Source organism: Raphanus sativus, chromosome 6 (genome assembly GCF_000801105.2).
Source record: "Raphanus sativus cultivar WK10039 chromosome 6, ASM80110v3, whole genome shotgun sequence".
In the NCBI taxonomy this organism is placed as follows: Eukaryota; Viridiplantae; Streptophyta; class Magnoliopsida; order Brassicales; family Brassicaceae; genus Raphanus; species Raphanus sativus.
The window spans coordinates 298774-314574 of NC_079516.1; the positions used below are offsets into that span (position 1 = coordinate 298774).

The 15801-nt window shown below is 37.5% G+C and overlaps 5 protein-coding genes and 1 long non-coding RNA gene across 10 annotated transcripts; 1 reads left to right on the top strand and 5 right to left on the bottom strand.

The window, feature by feature from the left end:
• Positions 1–8: 8 nt before the first annotated feature.
• Positions 9–2144, bottom strand: LOC130497099 (omega-6 fatty acid desaturase, endoplasmic reticulum-like). 2 transcript variants are annotated; one of them, XM_056990044.1, is made up of 2 exons: positions 1987–2144; positions 9–1345 (listed from the first exon to the last, which is right to left on the bottom strand). In XM_056990044.1, exon 2 carries the CDS (start codon positions 1334–1336, stop codon positions 176–178), a length of 1161 nt encoding a protein of 386 aa, XP_056846024.1. In that variant the 5' UTR covers positions 1337–1345; positions 1987–2144; the 3' UTR covers positions 9–175. The 2 variants fall into 2 exon arrangements, with proteins under 2 accessions (XP_056846024.1, XP_056846025.1); XM_056990045.1 differs by having other exon boundaries at positions 2016–2122.
• A 927-nt stretch (positions 2145–3071) lies between these two features.
• LOC108834551 (zinc finger CCCH domain-containing protein 36) lies at positions 3072–5267 on the bottom strand. The gene is made up of 4 exons (XM_018607885.2): positions 5252–5267; positions 5042–5166; positions 4401–4461; positions 3072–3892 (listed from the first exon to the last, which is right to left on the bottom strand). The coding sequence occupies exons 2-4, from the start codon at positions 5127–5129 to the stop codon at positions 3268–3270; spliced, it is 774 nt and encodes a 257-aa protein (XP_018463387.1). The 5' UTR covers positions 5130–5166; positions 5252–5267; the 3' UTR covers positions 3072–3267.
• A 2024-nt stretch (positions 5268–7291) lies between these two features.
• Positions 7292–8448, top strand: LOC130496716 (uncharacterized). 2 transcript variants are annotated; one of them, XR_008935893.1, is made up of 4 exons: positions 7296–7457; positions 7636–7753; positions 7862–7913; positions 8056–8448. It is a non-coding gene; the product is annotated as an uncharacterized LOC130496716 (long non-coding RNA). The 2 variants fall into 2 exon arrangements; XR_008935894.1 differs by having other exon boundaries at positions 7292–7457; positions 7862–8448.
• LOC108834552 (protein EMSY-LIKE 1) lies at positions 7814–10871 on the bottom strand. 3 transcript variants are annotated; one of them, XM_056989036.1, is made up of 11 exons: positions 10752–10871; positions 10542–10635; positions 9986–10124; positions 9769–9878; positions 9560–9680; positions 9287–9457; positions 9082–9150; positions 8761–9009; positions 8617–8685; positions 8473–8536; positions 7814–8191 (listed from the first exon to the last, which is right to left on the bottom strand). In XM_056989036.1, the coding sequence occupies exons 3-11, from the start codon at positions 10070–10072 to the stop codon at positions 8145–8147; spliced, it is 987 nt and encodes a 328-aa protein (XP_056845016.1). In that variant the 5' UTR covers positions 10073–10124; positions 10542–10635; positions 10752–10871; the 3' UTR covers positions 7814–8144. The 3 variants fall into 3 exon arrangements, with proteins under 3 accessions (XP_056845016.1, XP_056845015.1, XP_018463389.1); XM_056989035.1 differs by having other exon boundaries at positions 9986–10135; XM_018607887.2 differs by having other exon boundaries at positions 9986–10135; positions 10542–10848.
• A 680-nt stretch (positions 10872–11551) lies between these two features.
• On the bottom strand, positions 11552–12924 carry LOC130495924 (leucine-rich repeat protein FLOR 1-like). The gene is made up of 2 exons (XM_056987546.1): positions 12283–12924; positions 11552–12135 (listed from the first exon to the last, which is right to left on the bottom strand). Exons 1-2 carry the CDS (start codon positions 12884–12886, stop codon positions 11762–11764), a joined length of 978 nt encoding a protein of 325 aa, XP_056843526.1. The 5' UTR covers positions 12887–12924; the 3' UTR covers positions 11552–11761.
• Positions 12925–14277: 1353 nt separating this feature from the next.
• On the bottom strand, positions 14278–15754 carry LOC108812919 (ras-related protein RABA4d-like). Its single transcript, XM_018585317.2, has 2 exons — positions 15507–15754; positions 14278–14891 (listed from the first exon to the last, which is right to left on the bottom strand). The coding sequence occupies exons 1-2, from the start codon at positions 15731–15733 to the stop codon at positions 14450–14452; spliced, it is 669 nt and encodes a 222-aa protein (XP_018440819.1). The 5' UTR covers positions 15734–15754; the 3' UTR covers positions 14278–14449.
• Between the last annotated feature and the right edge of the window lie 47 nt (positions 15755–15801).

A 15801-nucleotide genomic window follows, 5' to 3' on the forward strand; every position in this document is an offset into this window, starting at 1 on the left:
CTGTAACAGACACCGAACACTAACTTCCCACATCACATAACTAATTTAGCCAAAATGTCATAACACAAAGTGGATAATAATAAGATTATTAAAATTTAAAAACAGACTTCTATAACACAAAGACAACCAGACACAAGAGAAAGGTCGACAACTTTTTTTCACTAGCATCCTCTCATTACAACTTGTTGTTGTACCAGAACACACCTTTCTTCTCCCCTTGCCTATCCGGTTCCACATAGATACACTCCTTCGCCTCCCTCCACATGGCCTTAACCACCGGCGTCCCATCGAACTGGTAATACTCCCCAAGTATCGGCTTTATCGCCTCGGTCGCTTCCATCGCGTTATAATGCGGCATCGTCGAGAACAGATGATGCGCCACGTGCGTGTCCGTGATGTTATGGAACACCTTGTTCAAGATTCCGTAGTCTCTATCCACCGTAGCCAAAGCTCCTCTCAACCAGTCCCACTCCGATGAGTCGTAGTGAGGCAACGAAAAGTGCGTGTGCTGCAAGTAAGTGATCAAAACGAGGAAACCGTTGACAATCAGAAGCGGGACTCCGTAGAGGCAGACCAGGGAGGCCACTCCTCGCGAAGCGGCGTAGCGGTAGAGACCGTAGCAGACGGAGAGGACGCCAGCGTCGGAGAGGTATATCTGGAGACGCTCACGGTCGTTGTAGATGGGAGCGTTGGGGTGGAAATGGCAGGGGAAACCGTCGCGGTACGGTCTCCCGGAGACGTTGAAGGCTAAGTACAACGGCCAGCCGAGAGTGAACTGAACGGTCAGCATCACGGTGCGTCCGAGAGGGTTGTTGCAGAGATACTTGCTGAACCATTTTATGTCGGATTTTTTCTTGGGGACGAAGACTTCGTCTCTGTCGAGGGAGCCGGTGTTGGAATGGTGGCGACGGTGGCTGTACTTCCAGGAGAAGTAAGGGACGAGGAGGAAAGAGTGGAAGACGAGGCCGACGGCGTTGTCTAGCCACTGGTGGTCGCTGAAGGCGTGGTGGCCGCATTCGTGGGCGATGACCCAGAGGCCTGTTAGGACGCAGCCTTGGCAGATCCAGTAGAGAGGCCAGGCGAGGTAAGAGAGAGGGTGAGGGAGGAGGGGGAAGTAGGTTGTGGAGAGGTAGTAGAGGGTGGTGGAGATGATGATGTCGGAGAGAAGGTAGGAGAAAGAGCGTGGGATGGAGCGTTTGAAGCAGTGAGGTGGGATTGCTTTCTTGAGGTCTCCTAGTGTGAAGGGTGGTGTCTCGCAGGGGACGCGTTTGAGGGTGTTGTTGGTTTCGGTGGGCTTGGGAGGAGGAGAGACTTGCATTCTTCCACCTGCACCCATGTTTTGTTTCTGTAGAGAAAACCAAAAGAAGAAAAAGTTAATTTTATGGAGGTTCAGTTCTTTGGGTATACAAAATGTCCATAAAGAATGGGTCCATATCGGCAAAGCCACATGATGAAGTGTGTGTATTCAAACCTAAGCAACCTATTGCTACTAGACCACCATAGTGTGGTTAATAGTTTCTATATGCATGTGAATCTACGAAAGAGCATAGAAACCCTGAAGTAACTACCAACCTACCTTAAATCTGTTTTAAGAGCAGAAGTCAACTGAAATGTTTTATGTATTGATTATGTAATTACAGTACTAATAAACCAATAAAGAATCGGTCAAAGCTTCAACAATATCTGATTTTTTTCAGTTTCCACCAACCAATAATTAAATGAAATTTTAAAAGGACAGAAAGTTGCAACACTTCATATGCGAGACACTAATCATATTCATGGTGAGATGAAAGAAACAACATGATAAGATTTTGTCAGATGGAGACAGAGGAGCAGATCAATAGTTGAATGCAATAAAGAATGGCAGATCTATCATTGAAACGCGAGATGCTAGCGAGATTAGAGAGAGGGAAGAGATAAACACAGACCAGCTATTCAAAAAAAAAAAAGAGAAAAAAGGCGAAAATGAGAAGAGGAGAAGGGGACCTTGGTGTTGTAGGGTGGGGAGACTTTACGTTAATAACGATGAACCGTACGAAGAAAGCCCTCCGCACAATCTCTGTCTCTCTCTCTTCTATCTATGTTCTATGTTCTGTCTCTTCTCTTCTGGTTCTGGTCAGATGCAAATGGCATAAGGCAGGCCGTTTTAAATTGAAAGCTAGGCCCGTGGGGGAAAAGATGAGTGACATCTCTCTCTCTTTTTTTTTACAGATGGGCCCCTCTTTTCTTTCCTCTCCTCTTATTTTTCCCCTTTCTTTTTTTTTTCTTTTCTTATTTCAATTCAAAAATATCTCATATTTACGGCAAAGAACGAATGTTAGCGTATTTATTTGCGGAAAAGTGAAAGGATACAGTCAACATTTATGTACTTGATAGATTTTTAATCACGTTTCTTTCCTAAAAAATGTCAAAAACATTTTATAAATATCGATTTTTAGTAGCAAAATCACATGGACTTCACTTAACTTAACCAATTTTTCGTATCTACTGTAAAAGTGTAAACACGAGAAAAGTGGTACAATAAAACAACAACCGAACTACACACTCGTAGTCAGAGAGATTGATCGTAATAATCATCAATGAGAAGAAGTATGGTAGTTTGGTTTCTTTAAAATTACTGGTGGCAGGAAGAAAAAAGAAATGCTAAAAGTGGAAAATGGAGGATCGTTTTTGGCTTCTTCTCCCCGCCATGTGACGATACATAGAAAAATCTACAGACATAGTATGGTGGTGGTCACGTGAGGATTTGTCTCTCTAACTTGTTTGTTATGTGTAACCATCTTAACACCTTTATTAGTAATTAATTAATAAAGGTAGCAGACCAAAAAACAAGTAGGTGGGCATCGACAAGCAAGTAATTAATTGATTCGAGGTCTCTTATACGTAGATGATTAGAGTTCTATTCGTCTAAGCATCACCATCAACACACTTTTCATACACTTTGTACAAAGATGATGTAACTGACTCCCACACAACAGACAAATCAGAGTAAGCATGACTACAAAAAGATAAAAGCACCATACAAATCCTAACCACCGTTTTGTCACTCATCCACCAAACCTCTCATCATCTCATCAATTCAAACTCCATTTAAACAAAAAGACCATATTCTAAGAATCACCACATAAAGAGAAAGAAAACTTACAATGACAATGAAACTAAACATTGTATTTTCATTAAAACAAAGACAAAATAAAAGTAGATGAAGATGATATTAAAGAGATCACAAAAGAAAAGACTTATGCCAGCAAACTCCACCGCCAGCAACTAGGCAATTCCTGACCTGCGCAGCTCTGCTTCCCCGTGTGCAAAGTGACATCTATCACCAAACGTACAGTTTCCTTTCGCGAATCTCTCACACATCTTCGTCTTGAAGTTGCTCCCTGGATGCGGTTTCCCTTCAGAACCAACCCCACCTCCAAGTCCACCACCACCACCACCAGGTGGTCTCCTACTAGCTGCAGAGTTAAGCCTCCCAATCAGCTCCCTAACCATCGCGCTAGCTTCGTTTATCTGCTCGAACGTCCCTTCGAGCTCAATGTTCTTCAGGTTAGGGTCTCTCTCGTGGTCTTGAATCGACAGCTTCGCACCTGTCTGACGACATATCTGTTTCGAACTGACTCCTCCTTTACCAATGATGGCGCCGGCAAGCGAAGCATCCACGCTGATCTTCGCAGTGGCTGAGGCACCAAAGCTAGACACGTGTCCAGGACCAGACTCTCCTCCTCCTCTCCCTGAGAATCTCCCTCCTCCTCCAACACCACCAGATCCTTGCATGTTTCTGGAAGCTTGAGGCATGGGCGCCATGTTTGTCAGCTGTGCTACAGCATTGTATCCTCCCGGAACATAATGCAAGAAGTGGCAGTTATCTCCAAAAGGACAGCCAGAAGTGCTGCAATAGAAGCATAATAAAATATATCAGAGAGTTAAAATACATTCCCCTTGAGATGACACAAGAGAGAGGTTGTATCAATTGCTATACAGAAGGTATCAATTTAATCACCAGTCACCACCAGTAATGTAATAAACTTACCTGACCATGACACAAACACAACATCACTAACACCTTACCACTAAACAGAAGACTATAGCAACTTTCTCACAACTGTCACAGCTCATACATACAAAAGGCAAAGGTATGGGTTGATTTTGTACGTTTTGTACGTTATGATCACCAATTGAGTTACTTAAACGTTTCTAAAATTATAATCCAGATGCACTTATCTGTTATTGAAACTTTTTTAAAGTTGTTTAGCATTGAATGATTACACGTACCTGTAATAACAATTAACCAATTCATTAGCATACAATTTTACTTGTTAATTTGACTTGCAGAGAAACAACAATTTTTTAATATATTAATCCAGTTAAGAAAAAAAAAGGATTATAAAGTTTATAACCTGAAAAATTTAGTGCAAGGCTTGGATTTGCTTCCTAAACCAGTTGAATATGATTCCATCTCTGTTCCAAACATTTAAGTGTGTTTTTAATTCTTTAGTTAAAGAGTTTTTCTCAAGTTTCAATAACATTTGCTCAAGAATCATAAGACATCATTCATAATTTTCATCTTTATATGAAACTTTGAGACTTAATAATAAAGTTTTAAGGATTTGTTTGCCAACAACAAGTAGACACATCAATCCGACAATGGAAAAAGACTCAACTTGAACAGTTATGATATAGAAAAAAAACGGCAAGCAGTTTAAGAGGTAATCTAGCTAATTAGCCACATAAGTGAGAAAGGAAAAAGAAGAAGACATCACCCAAAACACCACGGGCAACGAGAAAGCAAAAAAGACTTAAACTTTGCGTCCTATATAATCTTAATGACTAAGCTTAAAGCTACTTTAGCTGAATAATAATAGTACAGTACTCAAAATTTGAAGAAATCATCACTTAGCCAAATCAAATCCTCATAAAAAGATTATCCATCCGGTAATAAAGATCTCAAATTTTTGAAGCAGGAGAACTGAAAGTATTGGTAATAATAGCTAAAACAGTTTATATATATTGAGGGAAAGGGGGAAGAGAAAGAAGTAACCTTGCTTAGACTTCTTGAATCCTCCGCCGCCGCCATTAGAGTTGAACGAACCAGCAGCTTCAGGCCGTCCTCTCTTACGAGTATCCATGGCGAAAGTACAGATCCGAATTAGAAACCCTTTGTGTCTGAAGAGCGAATCGGGGAGAAAAAGAACAGATCGGAATCGGAGACAAGGGAGAGAGAAATAATAAAGATAAATAAAAACCTAACCCTGATGTGGTGGTGGTTGTTGTCGTCGAGACAGATGAGATTTTTCCTTCTTTTTTTCTTTTTCTAAAATTCGAAACTTAAACCGGAATGGACAATTTAACCAATAAAAAGTTAAACCGGGATTGCAAACTGAGAAGCTATTTATACCGGTCTAGTAAAACCTTTTCCCTTACCGAGGAAGCCATGCCCACGACAAGACACATGAATTGTCTTTTTACATTTTTCTCTCGACATCGCATGTTTATATCCCGGCAAGTGTTGTAGTATTAAGTGGAATAAAATAAACCATAAACCATAAACTTGTTCTTTAATTTAAAGATGATACTAGATTCTAATCTGCACGGATGCGTGGAAATATTTATATTTATATTTTAAAAATTTAAATTTTATGATTTAGTGATATTTTTATAAAGTTTTGGTTCTCGTCCAGATTGTATATTTTAGTTTTTGGTGTAGTTCCGATTTGGTTATAGATTTTGGTTTCCAATTCAAAAATATACAGTAATAATCCAGTTATTTATGAATTTGAGTTTGATATGGATTTTATTATTTTAGTTGGTTTGAATATAAATGTTCTTTTTCATCGAATAGAAATGTTAGAAACCTGATAAAAGTTAGCTGTATATTCAACAATAATGATTAAAATATACTAATATAATTTTGAAATATTAAATATTTTGATATTTTAAATTAGATTTTTGCATGTGCTTTAAAATGCGAGATTTTTAAACATAATCCAAGATAATTTTATCATTTAGGTTTTAAAAAGTTTTGTATATTTAATTTACTTATTGGTTTTAGTTATTGTAAACCCTAATATATATTTTTAATATTGCTCTAATATGATTGATTTGGTTTCCAGTTCAAAAAATATAGTAAAAATTCGGTTTTTAAGAATTTGAATTTTGTTTGGATTTTGTTATTTAGGCTTTTAGATTTGATTCAAATAAAAATATTAGGAATCCGACAAAATTTAGAGTTCAGTTCTAGCATGTTGACTAAATAGGATATGGAATTTTTTGTTTTGATTCTGGTATAGATAGCTATACCTTTGTTACATTTTTTGTTTTTTATTTTTATTTTTTGGTTACTGAATGCATTTGTATTTCAAATATGTTTAGGGAAATTGTATATCTCAACGGTATATATCAAATGAGAAAATATCGGCTAATTCTGTATCTTTATGTGATAAAAATAATTTGTATATTCAATAATTATGATCAGAGCATACCAAGACAATTTTGAAAAAAATTAAGAATATTTTGCGTGTAAGTCTTTAAAAAATAATAATGTTTACGGTTTTTGAACCATCTATACTATTAGAATAGAATGTTGTATTGTACATTATACCATTTTGTAATGAAGTAACACGTTTTACAATTTACAAATTACAAATATTGAATATATCGATATTTATAAGGTTTACAAATATTGTATCTCAGTTTATATATACTATTGATGATCGTTCAACTCTATCATATCTTCTTTCAAAACTTTTGTATACCATTAATTGACAAATACATCGTAATCCATTTGGATATATTAAAATGGTTAAGCATTTATATAGGAAAGATTTAATTAAAATGATTTGTAGATTAGTTGCACACGATTCTGTTGTTTTTAGATTTTATTATGCAACATTTCAATAAGTCCAAATTTAAAACATGGCATGGTAGAATTTAAATAGGATTATAAATTAATAGATTAGATTTGACATGGTCCATAAATCATGTTACAGCCTAACAAACTCCAAACAGATCAAAACTTAAATGAAAATTTTTATGGTAGATAATTTTTAGGATTCTATTTTAATAGAGTAGATTTGTATGAATGTTTTAGAATTGTTATTGAGCTACTAAAATGTATCAATTTGGTTCAAGAAAAGTTTAGTTTTCAATCTTTTCTCAAACTTACTGATGGGTTTAAATATTTAAAAATATTGGGCTTTCTGATTAAATTTTTTAATTTTGGGCTCCGTACCATTAATGGGCTTTCAAAATAATATACGGAATGTCGACGAGAATGGAAAAAAAAAACTATTTACATTGTTGTCACAACAGCAATGAGAAAGAAAAGAGAGAAGAGAAAATGGTCAAAGCAATAATCTCAAGAATGTTTCTTTCCTTGGTTATTATTTGACATACATCCTCCCTTCGCTTTCCCAATCAATCCCCTCAATCTCTAAGCCGGCTTCTCCATTCTCCAGGTATGATGAAATTCCATGGTTTAATTTAATCTATTTATTATTTCACCTTCATGACTTATGTTTTGCTCTTTAGCTTTAAGGTTTCCTGACTTGAATTCTCTATCGTATCAACTTGTTTCTGGCTCTTTGTGTTCTATCATGTCAACTATTCCTGAACCTGATTTACCATCAAATCCAGATATAACCGCAGCAAACTGGTCATGTTCGCAAGTTTTAGATGATTTCAATTCAGTAAGCACAATCAACAAAACTGATGACAATTCCAGATCGAAGATCAATGCAAATTAACAAATGAGGTATGTGTGTTACCTACCATTCTTTTCCATAATAATAAAAACACATGTGCTTCTCTTAAATCAAGAAAACTAAACATTGAAGAATGTTGCTTTTGATTTTGATCCAAGGTCAAACACATGTGCTCAGGGAGATTTACAATGGGGTCAAAAATGGTCACAGGTTACATTTCCCTAAACCAAATCATGTGCATACAGCCTCAAATCCCTACTCCCACATTCCTAAACAATTTTTTCTTACATTTTGCTGATCACAATTTTGAAACAAGACTTGACTAAATCAATCTCCCATCTTCTTTTGTCAGATGAGCACAAATTTTTATTTCTACATCCAGAGTCCTTGGGTTGATGACAGACCAACCAAACACCATTAATATTACAGACAGCTTTTCCATCATCCCTGTGGCATTGGATGGTCATGCGAATCTGGTGGATCTCCATCTGGTTGAGTTGCAACATGTAAGAAAAAAAAAAGTCAATTCATAGTTGCAACAAAGAAGAAGCAGACAATCCAAAAGCTCAAGATAGAAGACCCATGTTCATGATTTTACAAGATAAGAGACTAGCTACACACTCTGAGCAAAGTTTGTGTTAGCATTTTTTTTCTTTTTTTTGCGGACGTTTATGTTTGTAATGGCCTTTGATACTAATCATCAGAGCACATAATTGAAAGCTAGAAAAAAAAAAGATTATTCCGAGATTGCAAACATTATTATTATTACCGATTTCACCATCAGAAGTATCCGCAAGCCTTGCAATGGCAGCAATAAGCGCCTGCTCATGTTCCTGCATCACAACGACTTGTGTTATTTTCCTCAGAATCACAACACTAAAACCACTCACAACAGAGTATATTAGTCTCATACCTTGAGCATTTTCTTGGCCTTATCAAGCTCAAAAGGATCAGGATGCGCAGAATCGAAAACTCTCTCCACCTAAAACAAAGCTGTGATGTTACAAAGCCCTTTTGAGTTTAATGGAGGAGGCACAATAGATAAGAAATAACGAACCTCCTTCACAAGCGAATCAGTGTTGAACAATTCAATATCATCAGATGAAGTTATCCGGTCAACACCACCATCACCATTCTGTTGTGTTGGTAAAAATTCTCTTCTCGGTTGATGAATTCTTGGTCCTCTCCCTCTACCAATATGGCCTTGGTGGTACCTTCGGTTGCCACGGATTGATCCACTTACAGGTCCAACGTCTAAAGCTACCCCACTCTCCTCTCCATCCCACCTTATATCTTCCGGAGGAATCTACAATTATGCCAGGTCTCATCAGGTAAAGACACCATAACGCTTACTGAAACATATTCAAGTACAGCTTACCTCCTTCAGATCAACCCATTCCCACGTTTCATTTGCTGCGTGTATATCATACACCAAAGCATGCCGACCCTGTGAAAAAGAATACAACTAGTCAATAAACTGCACAAAACTTGAGCTCAATGTTCAACATCTAAGTCATACATTATACATTCCAAGACTTCGAGAAATATTGGAGCTCTCTACACTAAATGATCAAAAGGAGTACCTCAGCTGCGTTGTACTGGGTTATAATTGCTTCGTAAAAGTTGTTATCTTCAGGCCATTTTGTCCACACTTTTCTTCCGATAAGTGCTTCAGCAGATTCATTTGCTGAAATGCCACCGGATACAACGCGACTATTGAATGACCTATTCCCAGCCGCACCAAATGATGGATACTGCATGCATATCACCGATAATTGATCAAGAAAAAACATAAAACAACAGAGTGGAGATAAACAGAAGAAAGCACACTTGTGAGTCAAAGAAAAAAAAATTACAGATTGGAATGGCTTCTGTTTCTTCCGGGAAGCTGAGAAAGTTGGACTAGGACCAACATCAAAACCCTGATTAGTTGCATGTCTAGAAGGGACTTGGCTTCCGCCTCCCTGTCTCCAGTCTCTGGTACAGTTTTACAATATATTAGAACAAACGTTCATTCAAGATAAATTACTGATTTGTATTTGTTCGTGCAAATAAACATTCTGACCTTATCCGTTGAATGGTATCATCCTTATTGACCCTGCTCAGAAGCTCTCGATGTTCGTCATCAGATACTCTTAGTTCTCTACGCAAATCTGTTATCAAACTCTCTTTGTCCTAAGTAGTGGAAACGGCACAGCCAATAGAATCCATAGATTTAGTCATGAGAACTGAAAGAACACATGGAAACCCAATAAAATCCAACGATGGAAAAAAGATTTTACCCAAGAAATAGCATCAGACTGCGCTTTAAAAGCCCTTATAACAGCGGTATATGCTTCCTGCTCAAGTAGATGAATCTGTGCCTCCATGTCACTATGTAGTTTTAGCTACAGAGACTTCCCCATCCAAATGAAAGCAGTCCTTTTAAAAAGCTAAATGTAGACATCAGTAACCCATCAAGACATCAATAGTCTTGAAAAGCTAGAAAAAAAACACAGATACTCGCTAAATGATTATGATAAACGGAATCTATAATCCAACTAAAACACATCTCTACAGTTAGTCCGAAGGTACTGAGACAGATCAGCAACCTGATAAAACACACATACCTCCAGATCTTAGTGCTACGTTGATATAAGTCTAACGCCTTATACAATTCCCCCTCTCTAATTCAATAAAATCATGAAAGCTGAACACTTTTCTCCAAACCCTAAACCCTATCCTCCGTTAACTATTCACTAAACTATAAAATTACATGCCTAAAGCTAGCCGCGACATCCTAAGGCTGTATAATTGCTCGAACAGGGTTCAAAGAGAGGGCAAAATCGTTATAGATACCTCTGTTTCGAGAAGCTTGAAGGTAAACCCACGAAGAGGGGTTTTTGTTCTCCGCAGATTCAGATACGAAACCCTAGAAATCTCGAAGGGGAAACTTGACCCCAAAAAGAAGCAATTGAGGGTTTTAGGGTTCGACGCGCGTTTGGTGAAACGGTAAAATAACGGAATTGAAACAAGAAATTGAAAATTTTGGGGGGGAAAGAAACGAACTTTGCTTTTGGCTCTCTCTCTCGAGAGAGAAGTGATCTTATAGAGAGCGAAGAGGGCTACGATCGATTTCTCCGGGTCTCGGGTGGGATGGCGTCGTAATTGCCGAGCAATCGTTTTAAAGACGAAAACGATGCGTTTTGGAAAATAAGAACTTATGTAAGGCCCACTAAAAAGAGCACCTCTAGTCTTTGAAGCCCAGTATGATCTCATTATAAAGTCCCATTACCATTTACCACCCATCAATGGTCGGTCCCCACATTGCCTTTTGGATCAAAATGATACAAGTATCACACTAGTTAAATCATTGTGTTCCTAGAAATGCTTAAAGATCTAAAACATAAACCTAATTCCACAAAAAAGGGTAAAACAAGATTAATCTAAGAGATACGACAAAATTAAAAGATCGAGTCAATTAATTATTTTAATTAAAAACTCCTCTAAATTAAAACTAAAAGTAAGTTGCAGCTGAAATACAATCCATAAAGTACATTCATTCTTGACTCAGCACCATTTATGGTTTTTTCCTAAACAACTTCTTATTGGAGATATAACCATATAAAAATAACTTTTTGTAAAAAAAAAAAATAATAATAATAATTTGTTTGTACGTCACCATATACTATATTACCATTTACCAATGTTATTTGGTAATGTATCTTATTTAGTGATAGTTTAATACAAAACTAAAGATAAATTATTTACTAACCTACTTGCAACATTTTCTTCACACGTGAGGTGGGCTCAACTTCAGCCACAGGTTAGAAGATAATTTATCATTGTTTATGTGGGTAATTAACACGTGAAGATAAATTTATCATTGTTTATGTGGTAATTTATCATTGTCTAGAGAGTACACTTTTAATATCTCAACAACATTCTTACCAAACTCTTAACATTCATTATTAAATAGAACAATTCGCTTTTGATAGGTGGCGTGATAATTAACACAACATCATCGTACAGATAAAAGACATACTGCTACTTATTTCTTCTCACGCCATTAAACCAAATCAACAAGCCTTAAGTGGGGTCCCACAAAGACAGAGGTTGTGAGAGAAAGCAGATGGTTCAAATGTCTGAAGGAGACCACCACGTGGGATTTTTCCGCATAGATGATTGTAACTAACGTCGAAATGCTCGAGACGCAGCTTACTCAGCTCCCTAGGAAACTTCCCGAAGATTTTGTTATGGCTCAGATCCAACGACACTATGCTCCTAGCAAACTTAACCTTGGCGAGATCGAACTCAAACATGTTCCTGGATAGATTCACACGTATTGTTGTTTTGTTACGTCCGAAAAACATCGAACCATCTCCTGTGAAGCCGTTTCCCGACAGATCCACTGCGTTAAAGTCGTACTTTGACAACGATTCCGGTACTTTTCCTGCAAGACAATTACATTTAACCGGTTTAAATTTTTTGAAATAGAAGTATTTTATGGTCACGTAACATTTTAACTAGGAGACTAGTATACAATAAACAACAAATATGACTAAAATTTTATTAAATAAAATTAAAGGATGCTGCTTACCTGAGAGCTTATTGTTAAACAGGTAGAGATTAGGAACGGTGCCTACAAAAGAACCGAAAGAGTCTGGTATAGAACCGGTTAACTTATTATCGTTGATCTGAAGGGCTCCTAGCTTCGGCATCTGAGAAATCGAACCGGGAATTGGACCGGTAAACTGGTTAAAGGAAAGGTCTAAGAACGTAACGCTCTTGAGCTCGCTGACGAAATCAGGAATTGAACCAGAGAGATTGGTCTCCTTTAACCGGAGGAGGTCCAGGTACTTGAGTTTGGTGATAGTGTGTGGAATGTTCCCAGTGAGATGAGTCAAGTAACTGAAGTCAAGCGTACGGAGCTCAAGGAGGTCGCCGATCTGAGCAGGGATCTGGCCGGAAATTTCGCCGGAGGAGATGGTGAGGGCGGTGACACGGCCGTTGGTGCACTCGACGCCAGTCCAGGTGGTGCAGAAGTCGGTTTGTGGGTTCCAGGAGGAGAGGAGTGGAGGGTTGTTTAAGGCTTTCTTGATTTCGAGGAGGGCAATCTTGTCATTCGAGGAGGAGCTGTGAGAAGATGGGAGAGAGATGAAGAGTATGGAGAAGAAGACAGAGAGATGAAGAAGGAACTTCATTGTGATTTTGAGTGGCTGTGTTCTGAGTAGTGAGGATGCTACTACTGATATATAACAGAGATTTTCAGTGGAACACAGCTGTGTTATGTTACTGCATTTGTACAAGCAAGGTTTTACACAACTCCCAACGTGCAATATTCCTTTCTTAAAGTTTTGTAATTCATAGTTACAAAAAAAAAATTGTAATTCAAAAAAGCGCGGTAAATACATCTCTGCAATTTTAAATTATTTTTTGAAAGTTTGCATGTGGTTGCAGTCCCTCCACGAGTACAATCATATGAATTGCCATGCTGCAATCATTTCATATACATGCACACTAAAAGCATTTAAACAGTACAGGTCAATAGTGTATGATACACTGTGTATCTTCTTTTTTTTGTGCACGATACACTGTGTATCTTTACCCCAAGACTAATACAATTACATGACATTATTCACAGAGAACGAAAAAAACGTGCTAAACAACTATGATTATGATATGACAATGGAATCCAATGAGTCAAAACTGCGACAATATTTGTTGTGTATCGAGACAAAATCAATAATACAATGGGCAGACAGATAAGTATTAGTAGAGCCCACCACTTTCGAAATCCGAACGAATCTTATTCCTAAAAAGAAACAGATGATACAACACGAGTAGATCAAAACAGATGATACAACACGAGTAGATCATTTGCACAAATACCACGTCCCTTTGAGTTACAAAGAAGTTGTGTTCTTGCTTAACTCACCAAGACTCTTTCCACTCTAACCTATATAGAGACCGTCCCTGTGAAACTCATCATTGTGCAGCAGAAATAAGGACATGTGATGGTGAGAACAGTTCTTATCCGCTCTCTGGCTTTCATCAAGAGTCATTTGTAATATTCTGCGCTGCAAAATCCAGGGAAATAAAAGAAGAAGAGGTTGGTTGTACATGAAAGTATGTCAGAACTACTTTGATTCTCTATTTAATAGTTTGACCCACCCCGTACATTGGCCACTGCGTCGAAACTTAATTTGTAACATACCGAGTACGATAATCAAAATTACAATAATGCAGTCATCCTAGTCTAGGCAGACACTTGTAAAGAAAATTATGATCAAACACTTGTAAAGATAATATTGTGAATCTTATTCCTAGATGCACAACTAAAAGTTATGGTCAAACACTTGTAAAAAAAGTATTGCTCTGAATGTACCATATGTTGCCTCTTGGATGATATTAATCTAACGTCTAGTGTATATTAATTTTGAAAACTATATAAAAGTTAATATTTCATTAGTCTATGCCTAATAACAACCCATAGATAATGAAACAAGAAAATATTCACCTAGTCTCAGTTTTTCTAAAAGTTAAAACACAATCACAATCTCAAAATGCTGGTCTCCTTGATCATAGTGGTACGTAAGATAATGGGGCTCTTGGTTTCACCCTCATAAACTCTTCTTTCTCTAGTAAACCTTGACTTATTGTTTCGTTCCAAGAAGAAATGGCCTAACATGAATAAAACACAAAGAAAAACACAACAAACCCAAAACAAAAAAAAGAATATAATCTTTTGTCTTTCGCTTTTGGAGTTACGTTTTGCCACAACATCCACCTCTATTCCCGCTCTCCTGCTCGGTAGGAATGATAATCCTAGTCCCCTTTAAGAGGCTCGAGTTCCCATCGGCGTCATCATCATCAGCCGTTAATGATTTCTTGCTGATTAGACGATAAATCTCTGTTAAGATAGTCAGAAAAGCGGTTTCAACATTGGTAGATTCGAGAGCAGAGGTTTCCATGAAGAACAAGTTTTCTCTTTGTGCAAACTCTTGTGCGTCTTCGGTTGGCACTGCTCTTAGGCTTCCGAGATCGCATTTGTTACCGATTAGCATAATCACTATGTTTTTGTCCGCGTGCCCTCTTAGTTCTTCTAGCCATTTAGCCATGTGATCAAATGATTGACGTTTGGTCATGTCGTAGACCAACATTGCCCCAACAGCTCCACGGTAGTACGCGCTTGTCACTGCTCGGTATCTGAAAAAAACAAGAACAGTAAAAAAATCTGATGTATATAGTGACAAACAGAGCGATTGATTGTGCAAAATAGGTGTTACAAAAAAATTTTGTAAGAAATAGTGATTATATATCAAACATCACATAGTCATGTTGCCTTTTGACCATATCAAAACTATAGAAGCTAATGGGAAATTTAGTTTCTTAAACAAGCAATGAAATAACTTATGACCAAGAAGCAGAACACCGATTAATATAAGTGGCATAGAGTAAGAAAAAAAGCAACGTGGGACTATCCCCTGTACAGTAAAGTTCGAATAGACCAATCTCAATCACACGTACTAGTCTTTTCTAAGCACACTATTGAATTATATTAAAACATAGATCATGTAATCATGTATATATATGTGTATAACCTGCTTAAACTGTTTGCATAATATTCGAAAACATCTATCAAATGGATGAGTTGTGGATGTTTCTGATGATCAATAATGGGTACGTACGTACGTAGTTCAAGTACAGAGTAATTAACAGGGAATGAATAAAATGTCACGTTATATCCATGCATGCATGTCACTGTCTAAACGAATGACGATATGAGAGAATTAAGTAGCGTGAAGTGGAAGAAACGCAAACCTCTCTTGGCCAGCAGTATCCCAAATCTGAGCTTTGACGGTTTTGTTATCGATGACGAGCGTTTTAGTTTGGAACTCAACACCGATGGTGGCTTTAGAGTCGACACTAAACTCGTTCCTAGCGAACCGAGCAAGCAGCTGTGTTTTTCCGACCGCGGAATCTCCGATCAAGACGACTTTAAAGACGTAGTCGATCTTTTGGTTGTAATCTCCATACAAATTAGACATCCTTGGCTTAAAAAAAAAACACAAAAACGGATAGAAGATAATTCCAGATTCACGATCCTCTCAAACAG

Excerpts from the sequence above, each read along its gene's own strand:
- LOC130497099 (XM_056990044.1), bottom strand. The coding sequence starts at position 1,336 with ATGGGTGCAGGTGGAAGAATGCAAGTCTCTCCTCCTCCCAAGCCCACC.
- LOC108834551 (XM_018607885.2), bottom strand. The coding sequence starts at position 5,129 with ATGGATACTCGTAAGAGAGGACGGCCTGAAGCTGCTGGTTCGTTCAAC. Across the intron at positions 4,462-5,041 it reads ATTCAAGAAGTCTAAGCAAG|AGATGGAATCATATTCAACT; the intron begins GTTACTTCTTTC and ends TGTTTGGAACAG. Across the intron at positions 3,893-4,400 it reads CCTTGCACTAAATTTTTCAG|CACTTCTGGCTGTCCTTTTG; the intron begins GTTATAAACTTT and ends CTTCTATTGCAG.
- LOC108834552 (XM_056989036.1), bottom strand. The coding sequence starts at position 10,072 with ATGGAGGCACAGATTCATCTACTTGAGCAGGAAGCATATACCGCTGTT. Across the intron at positions 8,686-8,760 it reads CTGATTCGCTTGTGAAGGAG|GTGGAGAGAGTTTTCGATTC; the intron begins GTTCGTTATTTC and ends GCTTTGTTTTAG. Across the intron at positions 8,537-8,616 it reads AGGCCAAGAAAATGCTCAAG|GAACATGAGCAGGCGCTTAT; the intron begins GTATGAGACTAA and ends GTTGTGATGCAG.
- LOC130495924 (XM_056987546.1), bottom strand. The coding sequence starts at position 12,886 with ATGAAGTTCCTTCTTCATCTCTCTGTCTTCTTCTCCATACTCTTCATC. Across the intron at positions 12,136-12,282 it reads GTTTAACAATAAGCTCTCAG|GAAAAGTACCGGAATCGTTG; the intron begins GTAAGCAGCATC and ends ATTGTCTTGCAG.
- LOC108812919 (XM_018585317.2), bottom strand. The coding sequence starts at position 15,733 with ATGTCTAATTTGTATGGAGATTACAACCAAAAGATCGACTACGTCTTT. Across the intron at positions 14,892-15,506 it reads GATACTGCTGGCCAAGAGAG|ATACCGAGCAGTGACAAGCG; the intron begins GTTTGCGTTTCT and ends TGTTTTTTTCAG.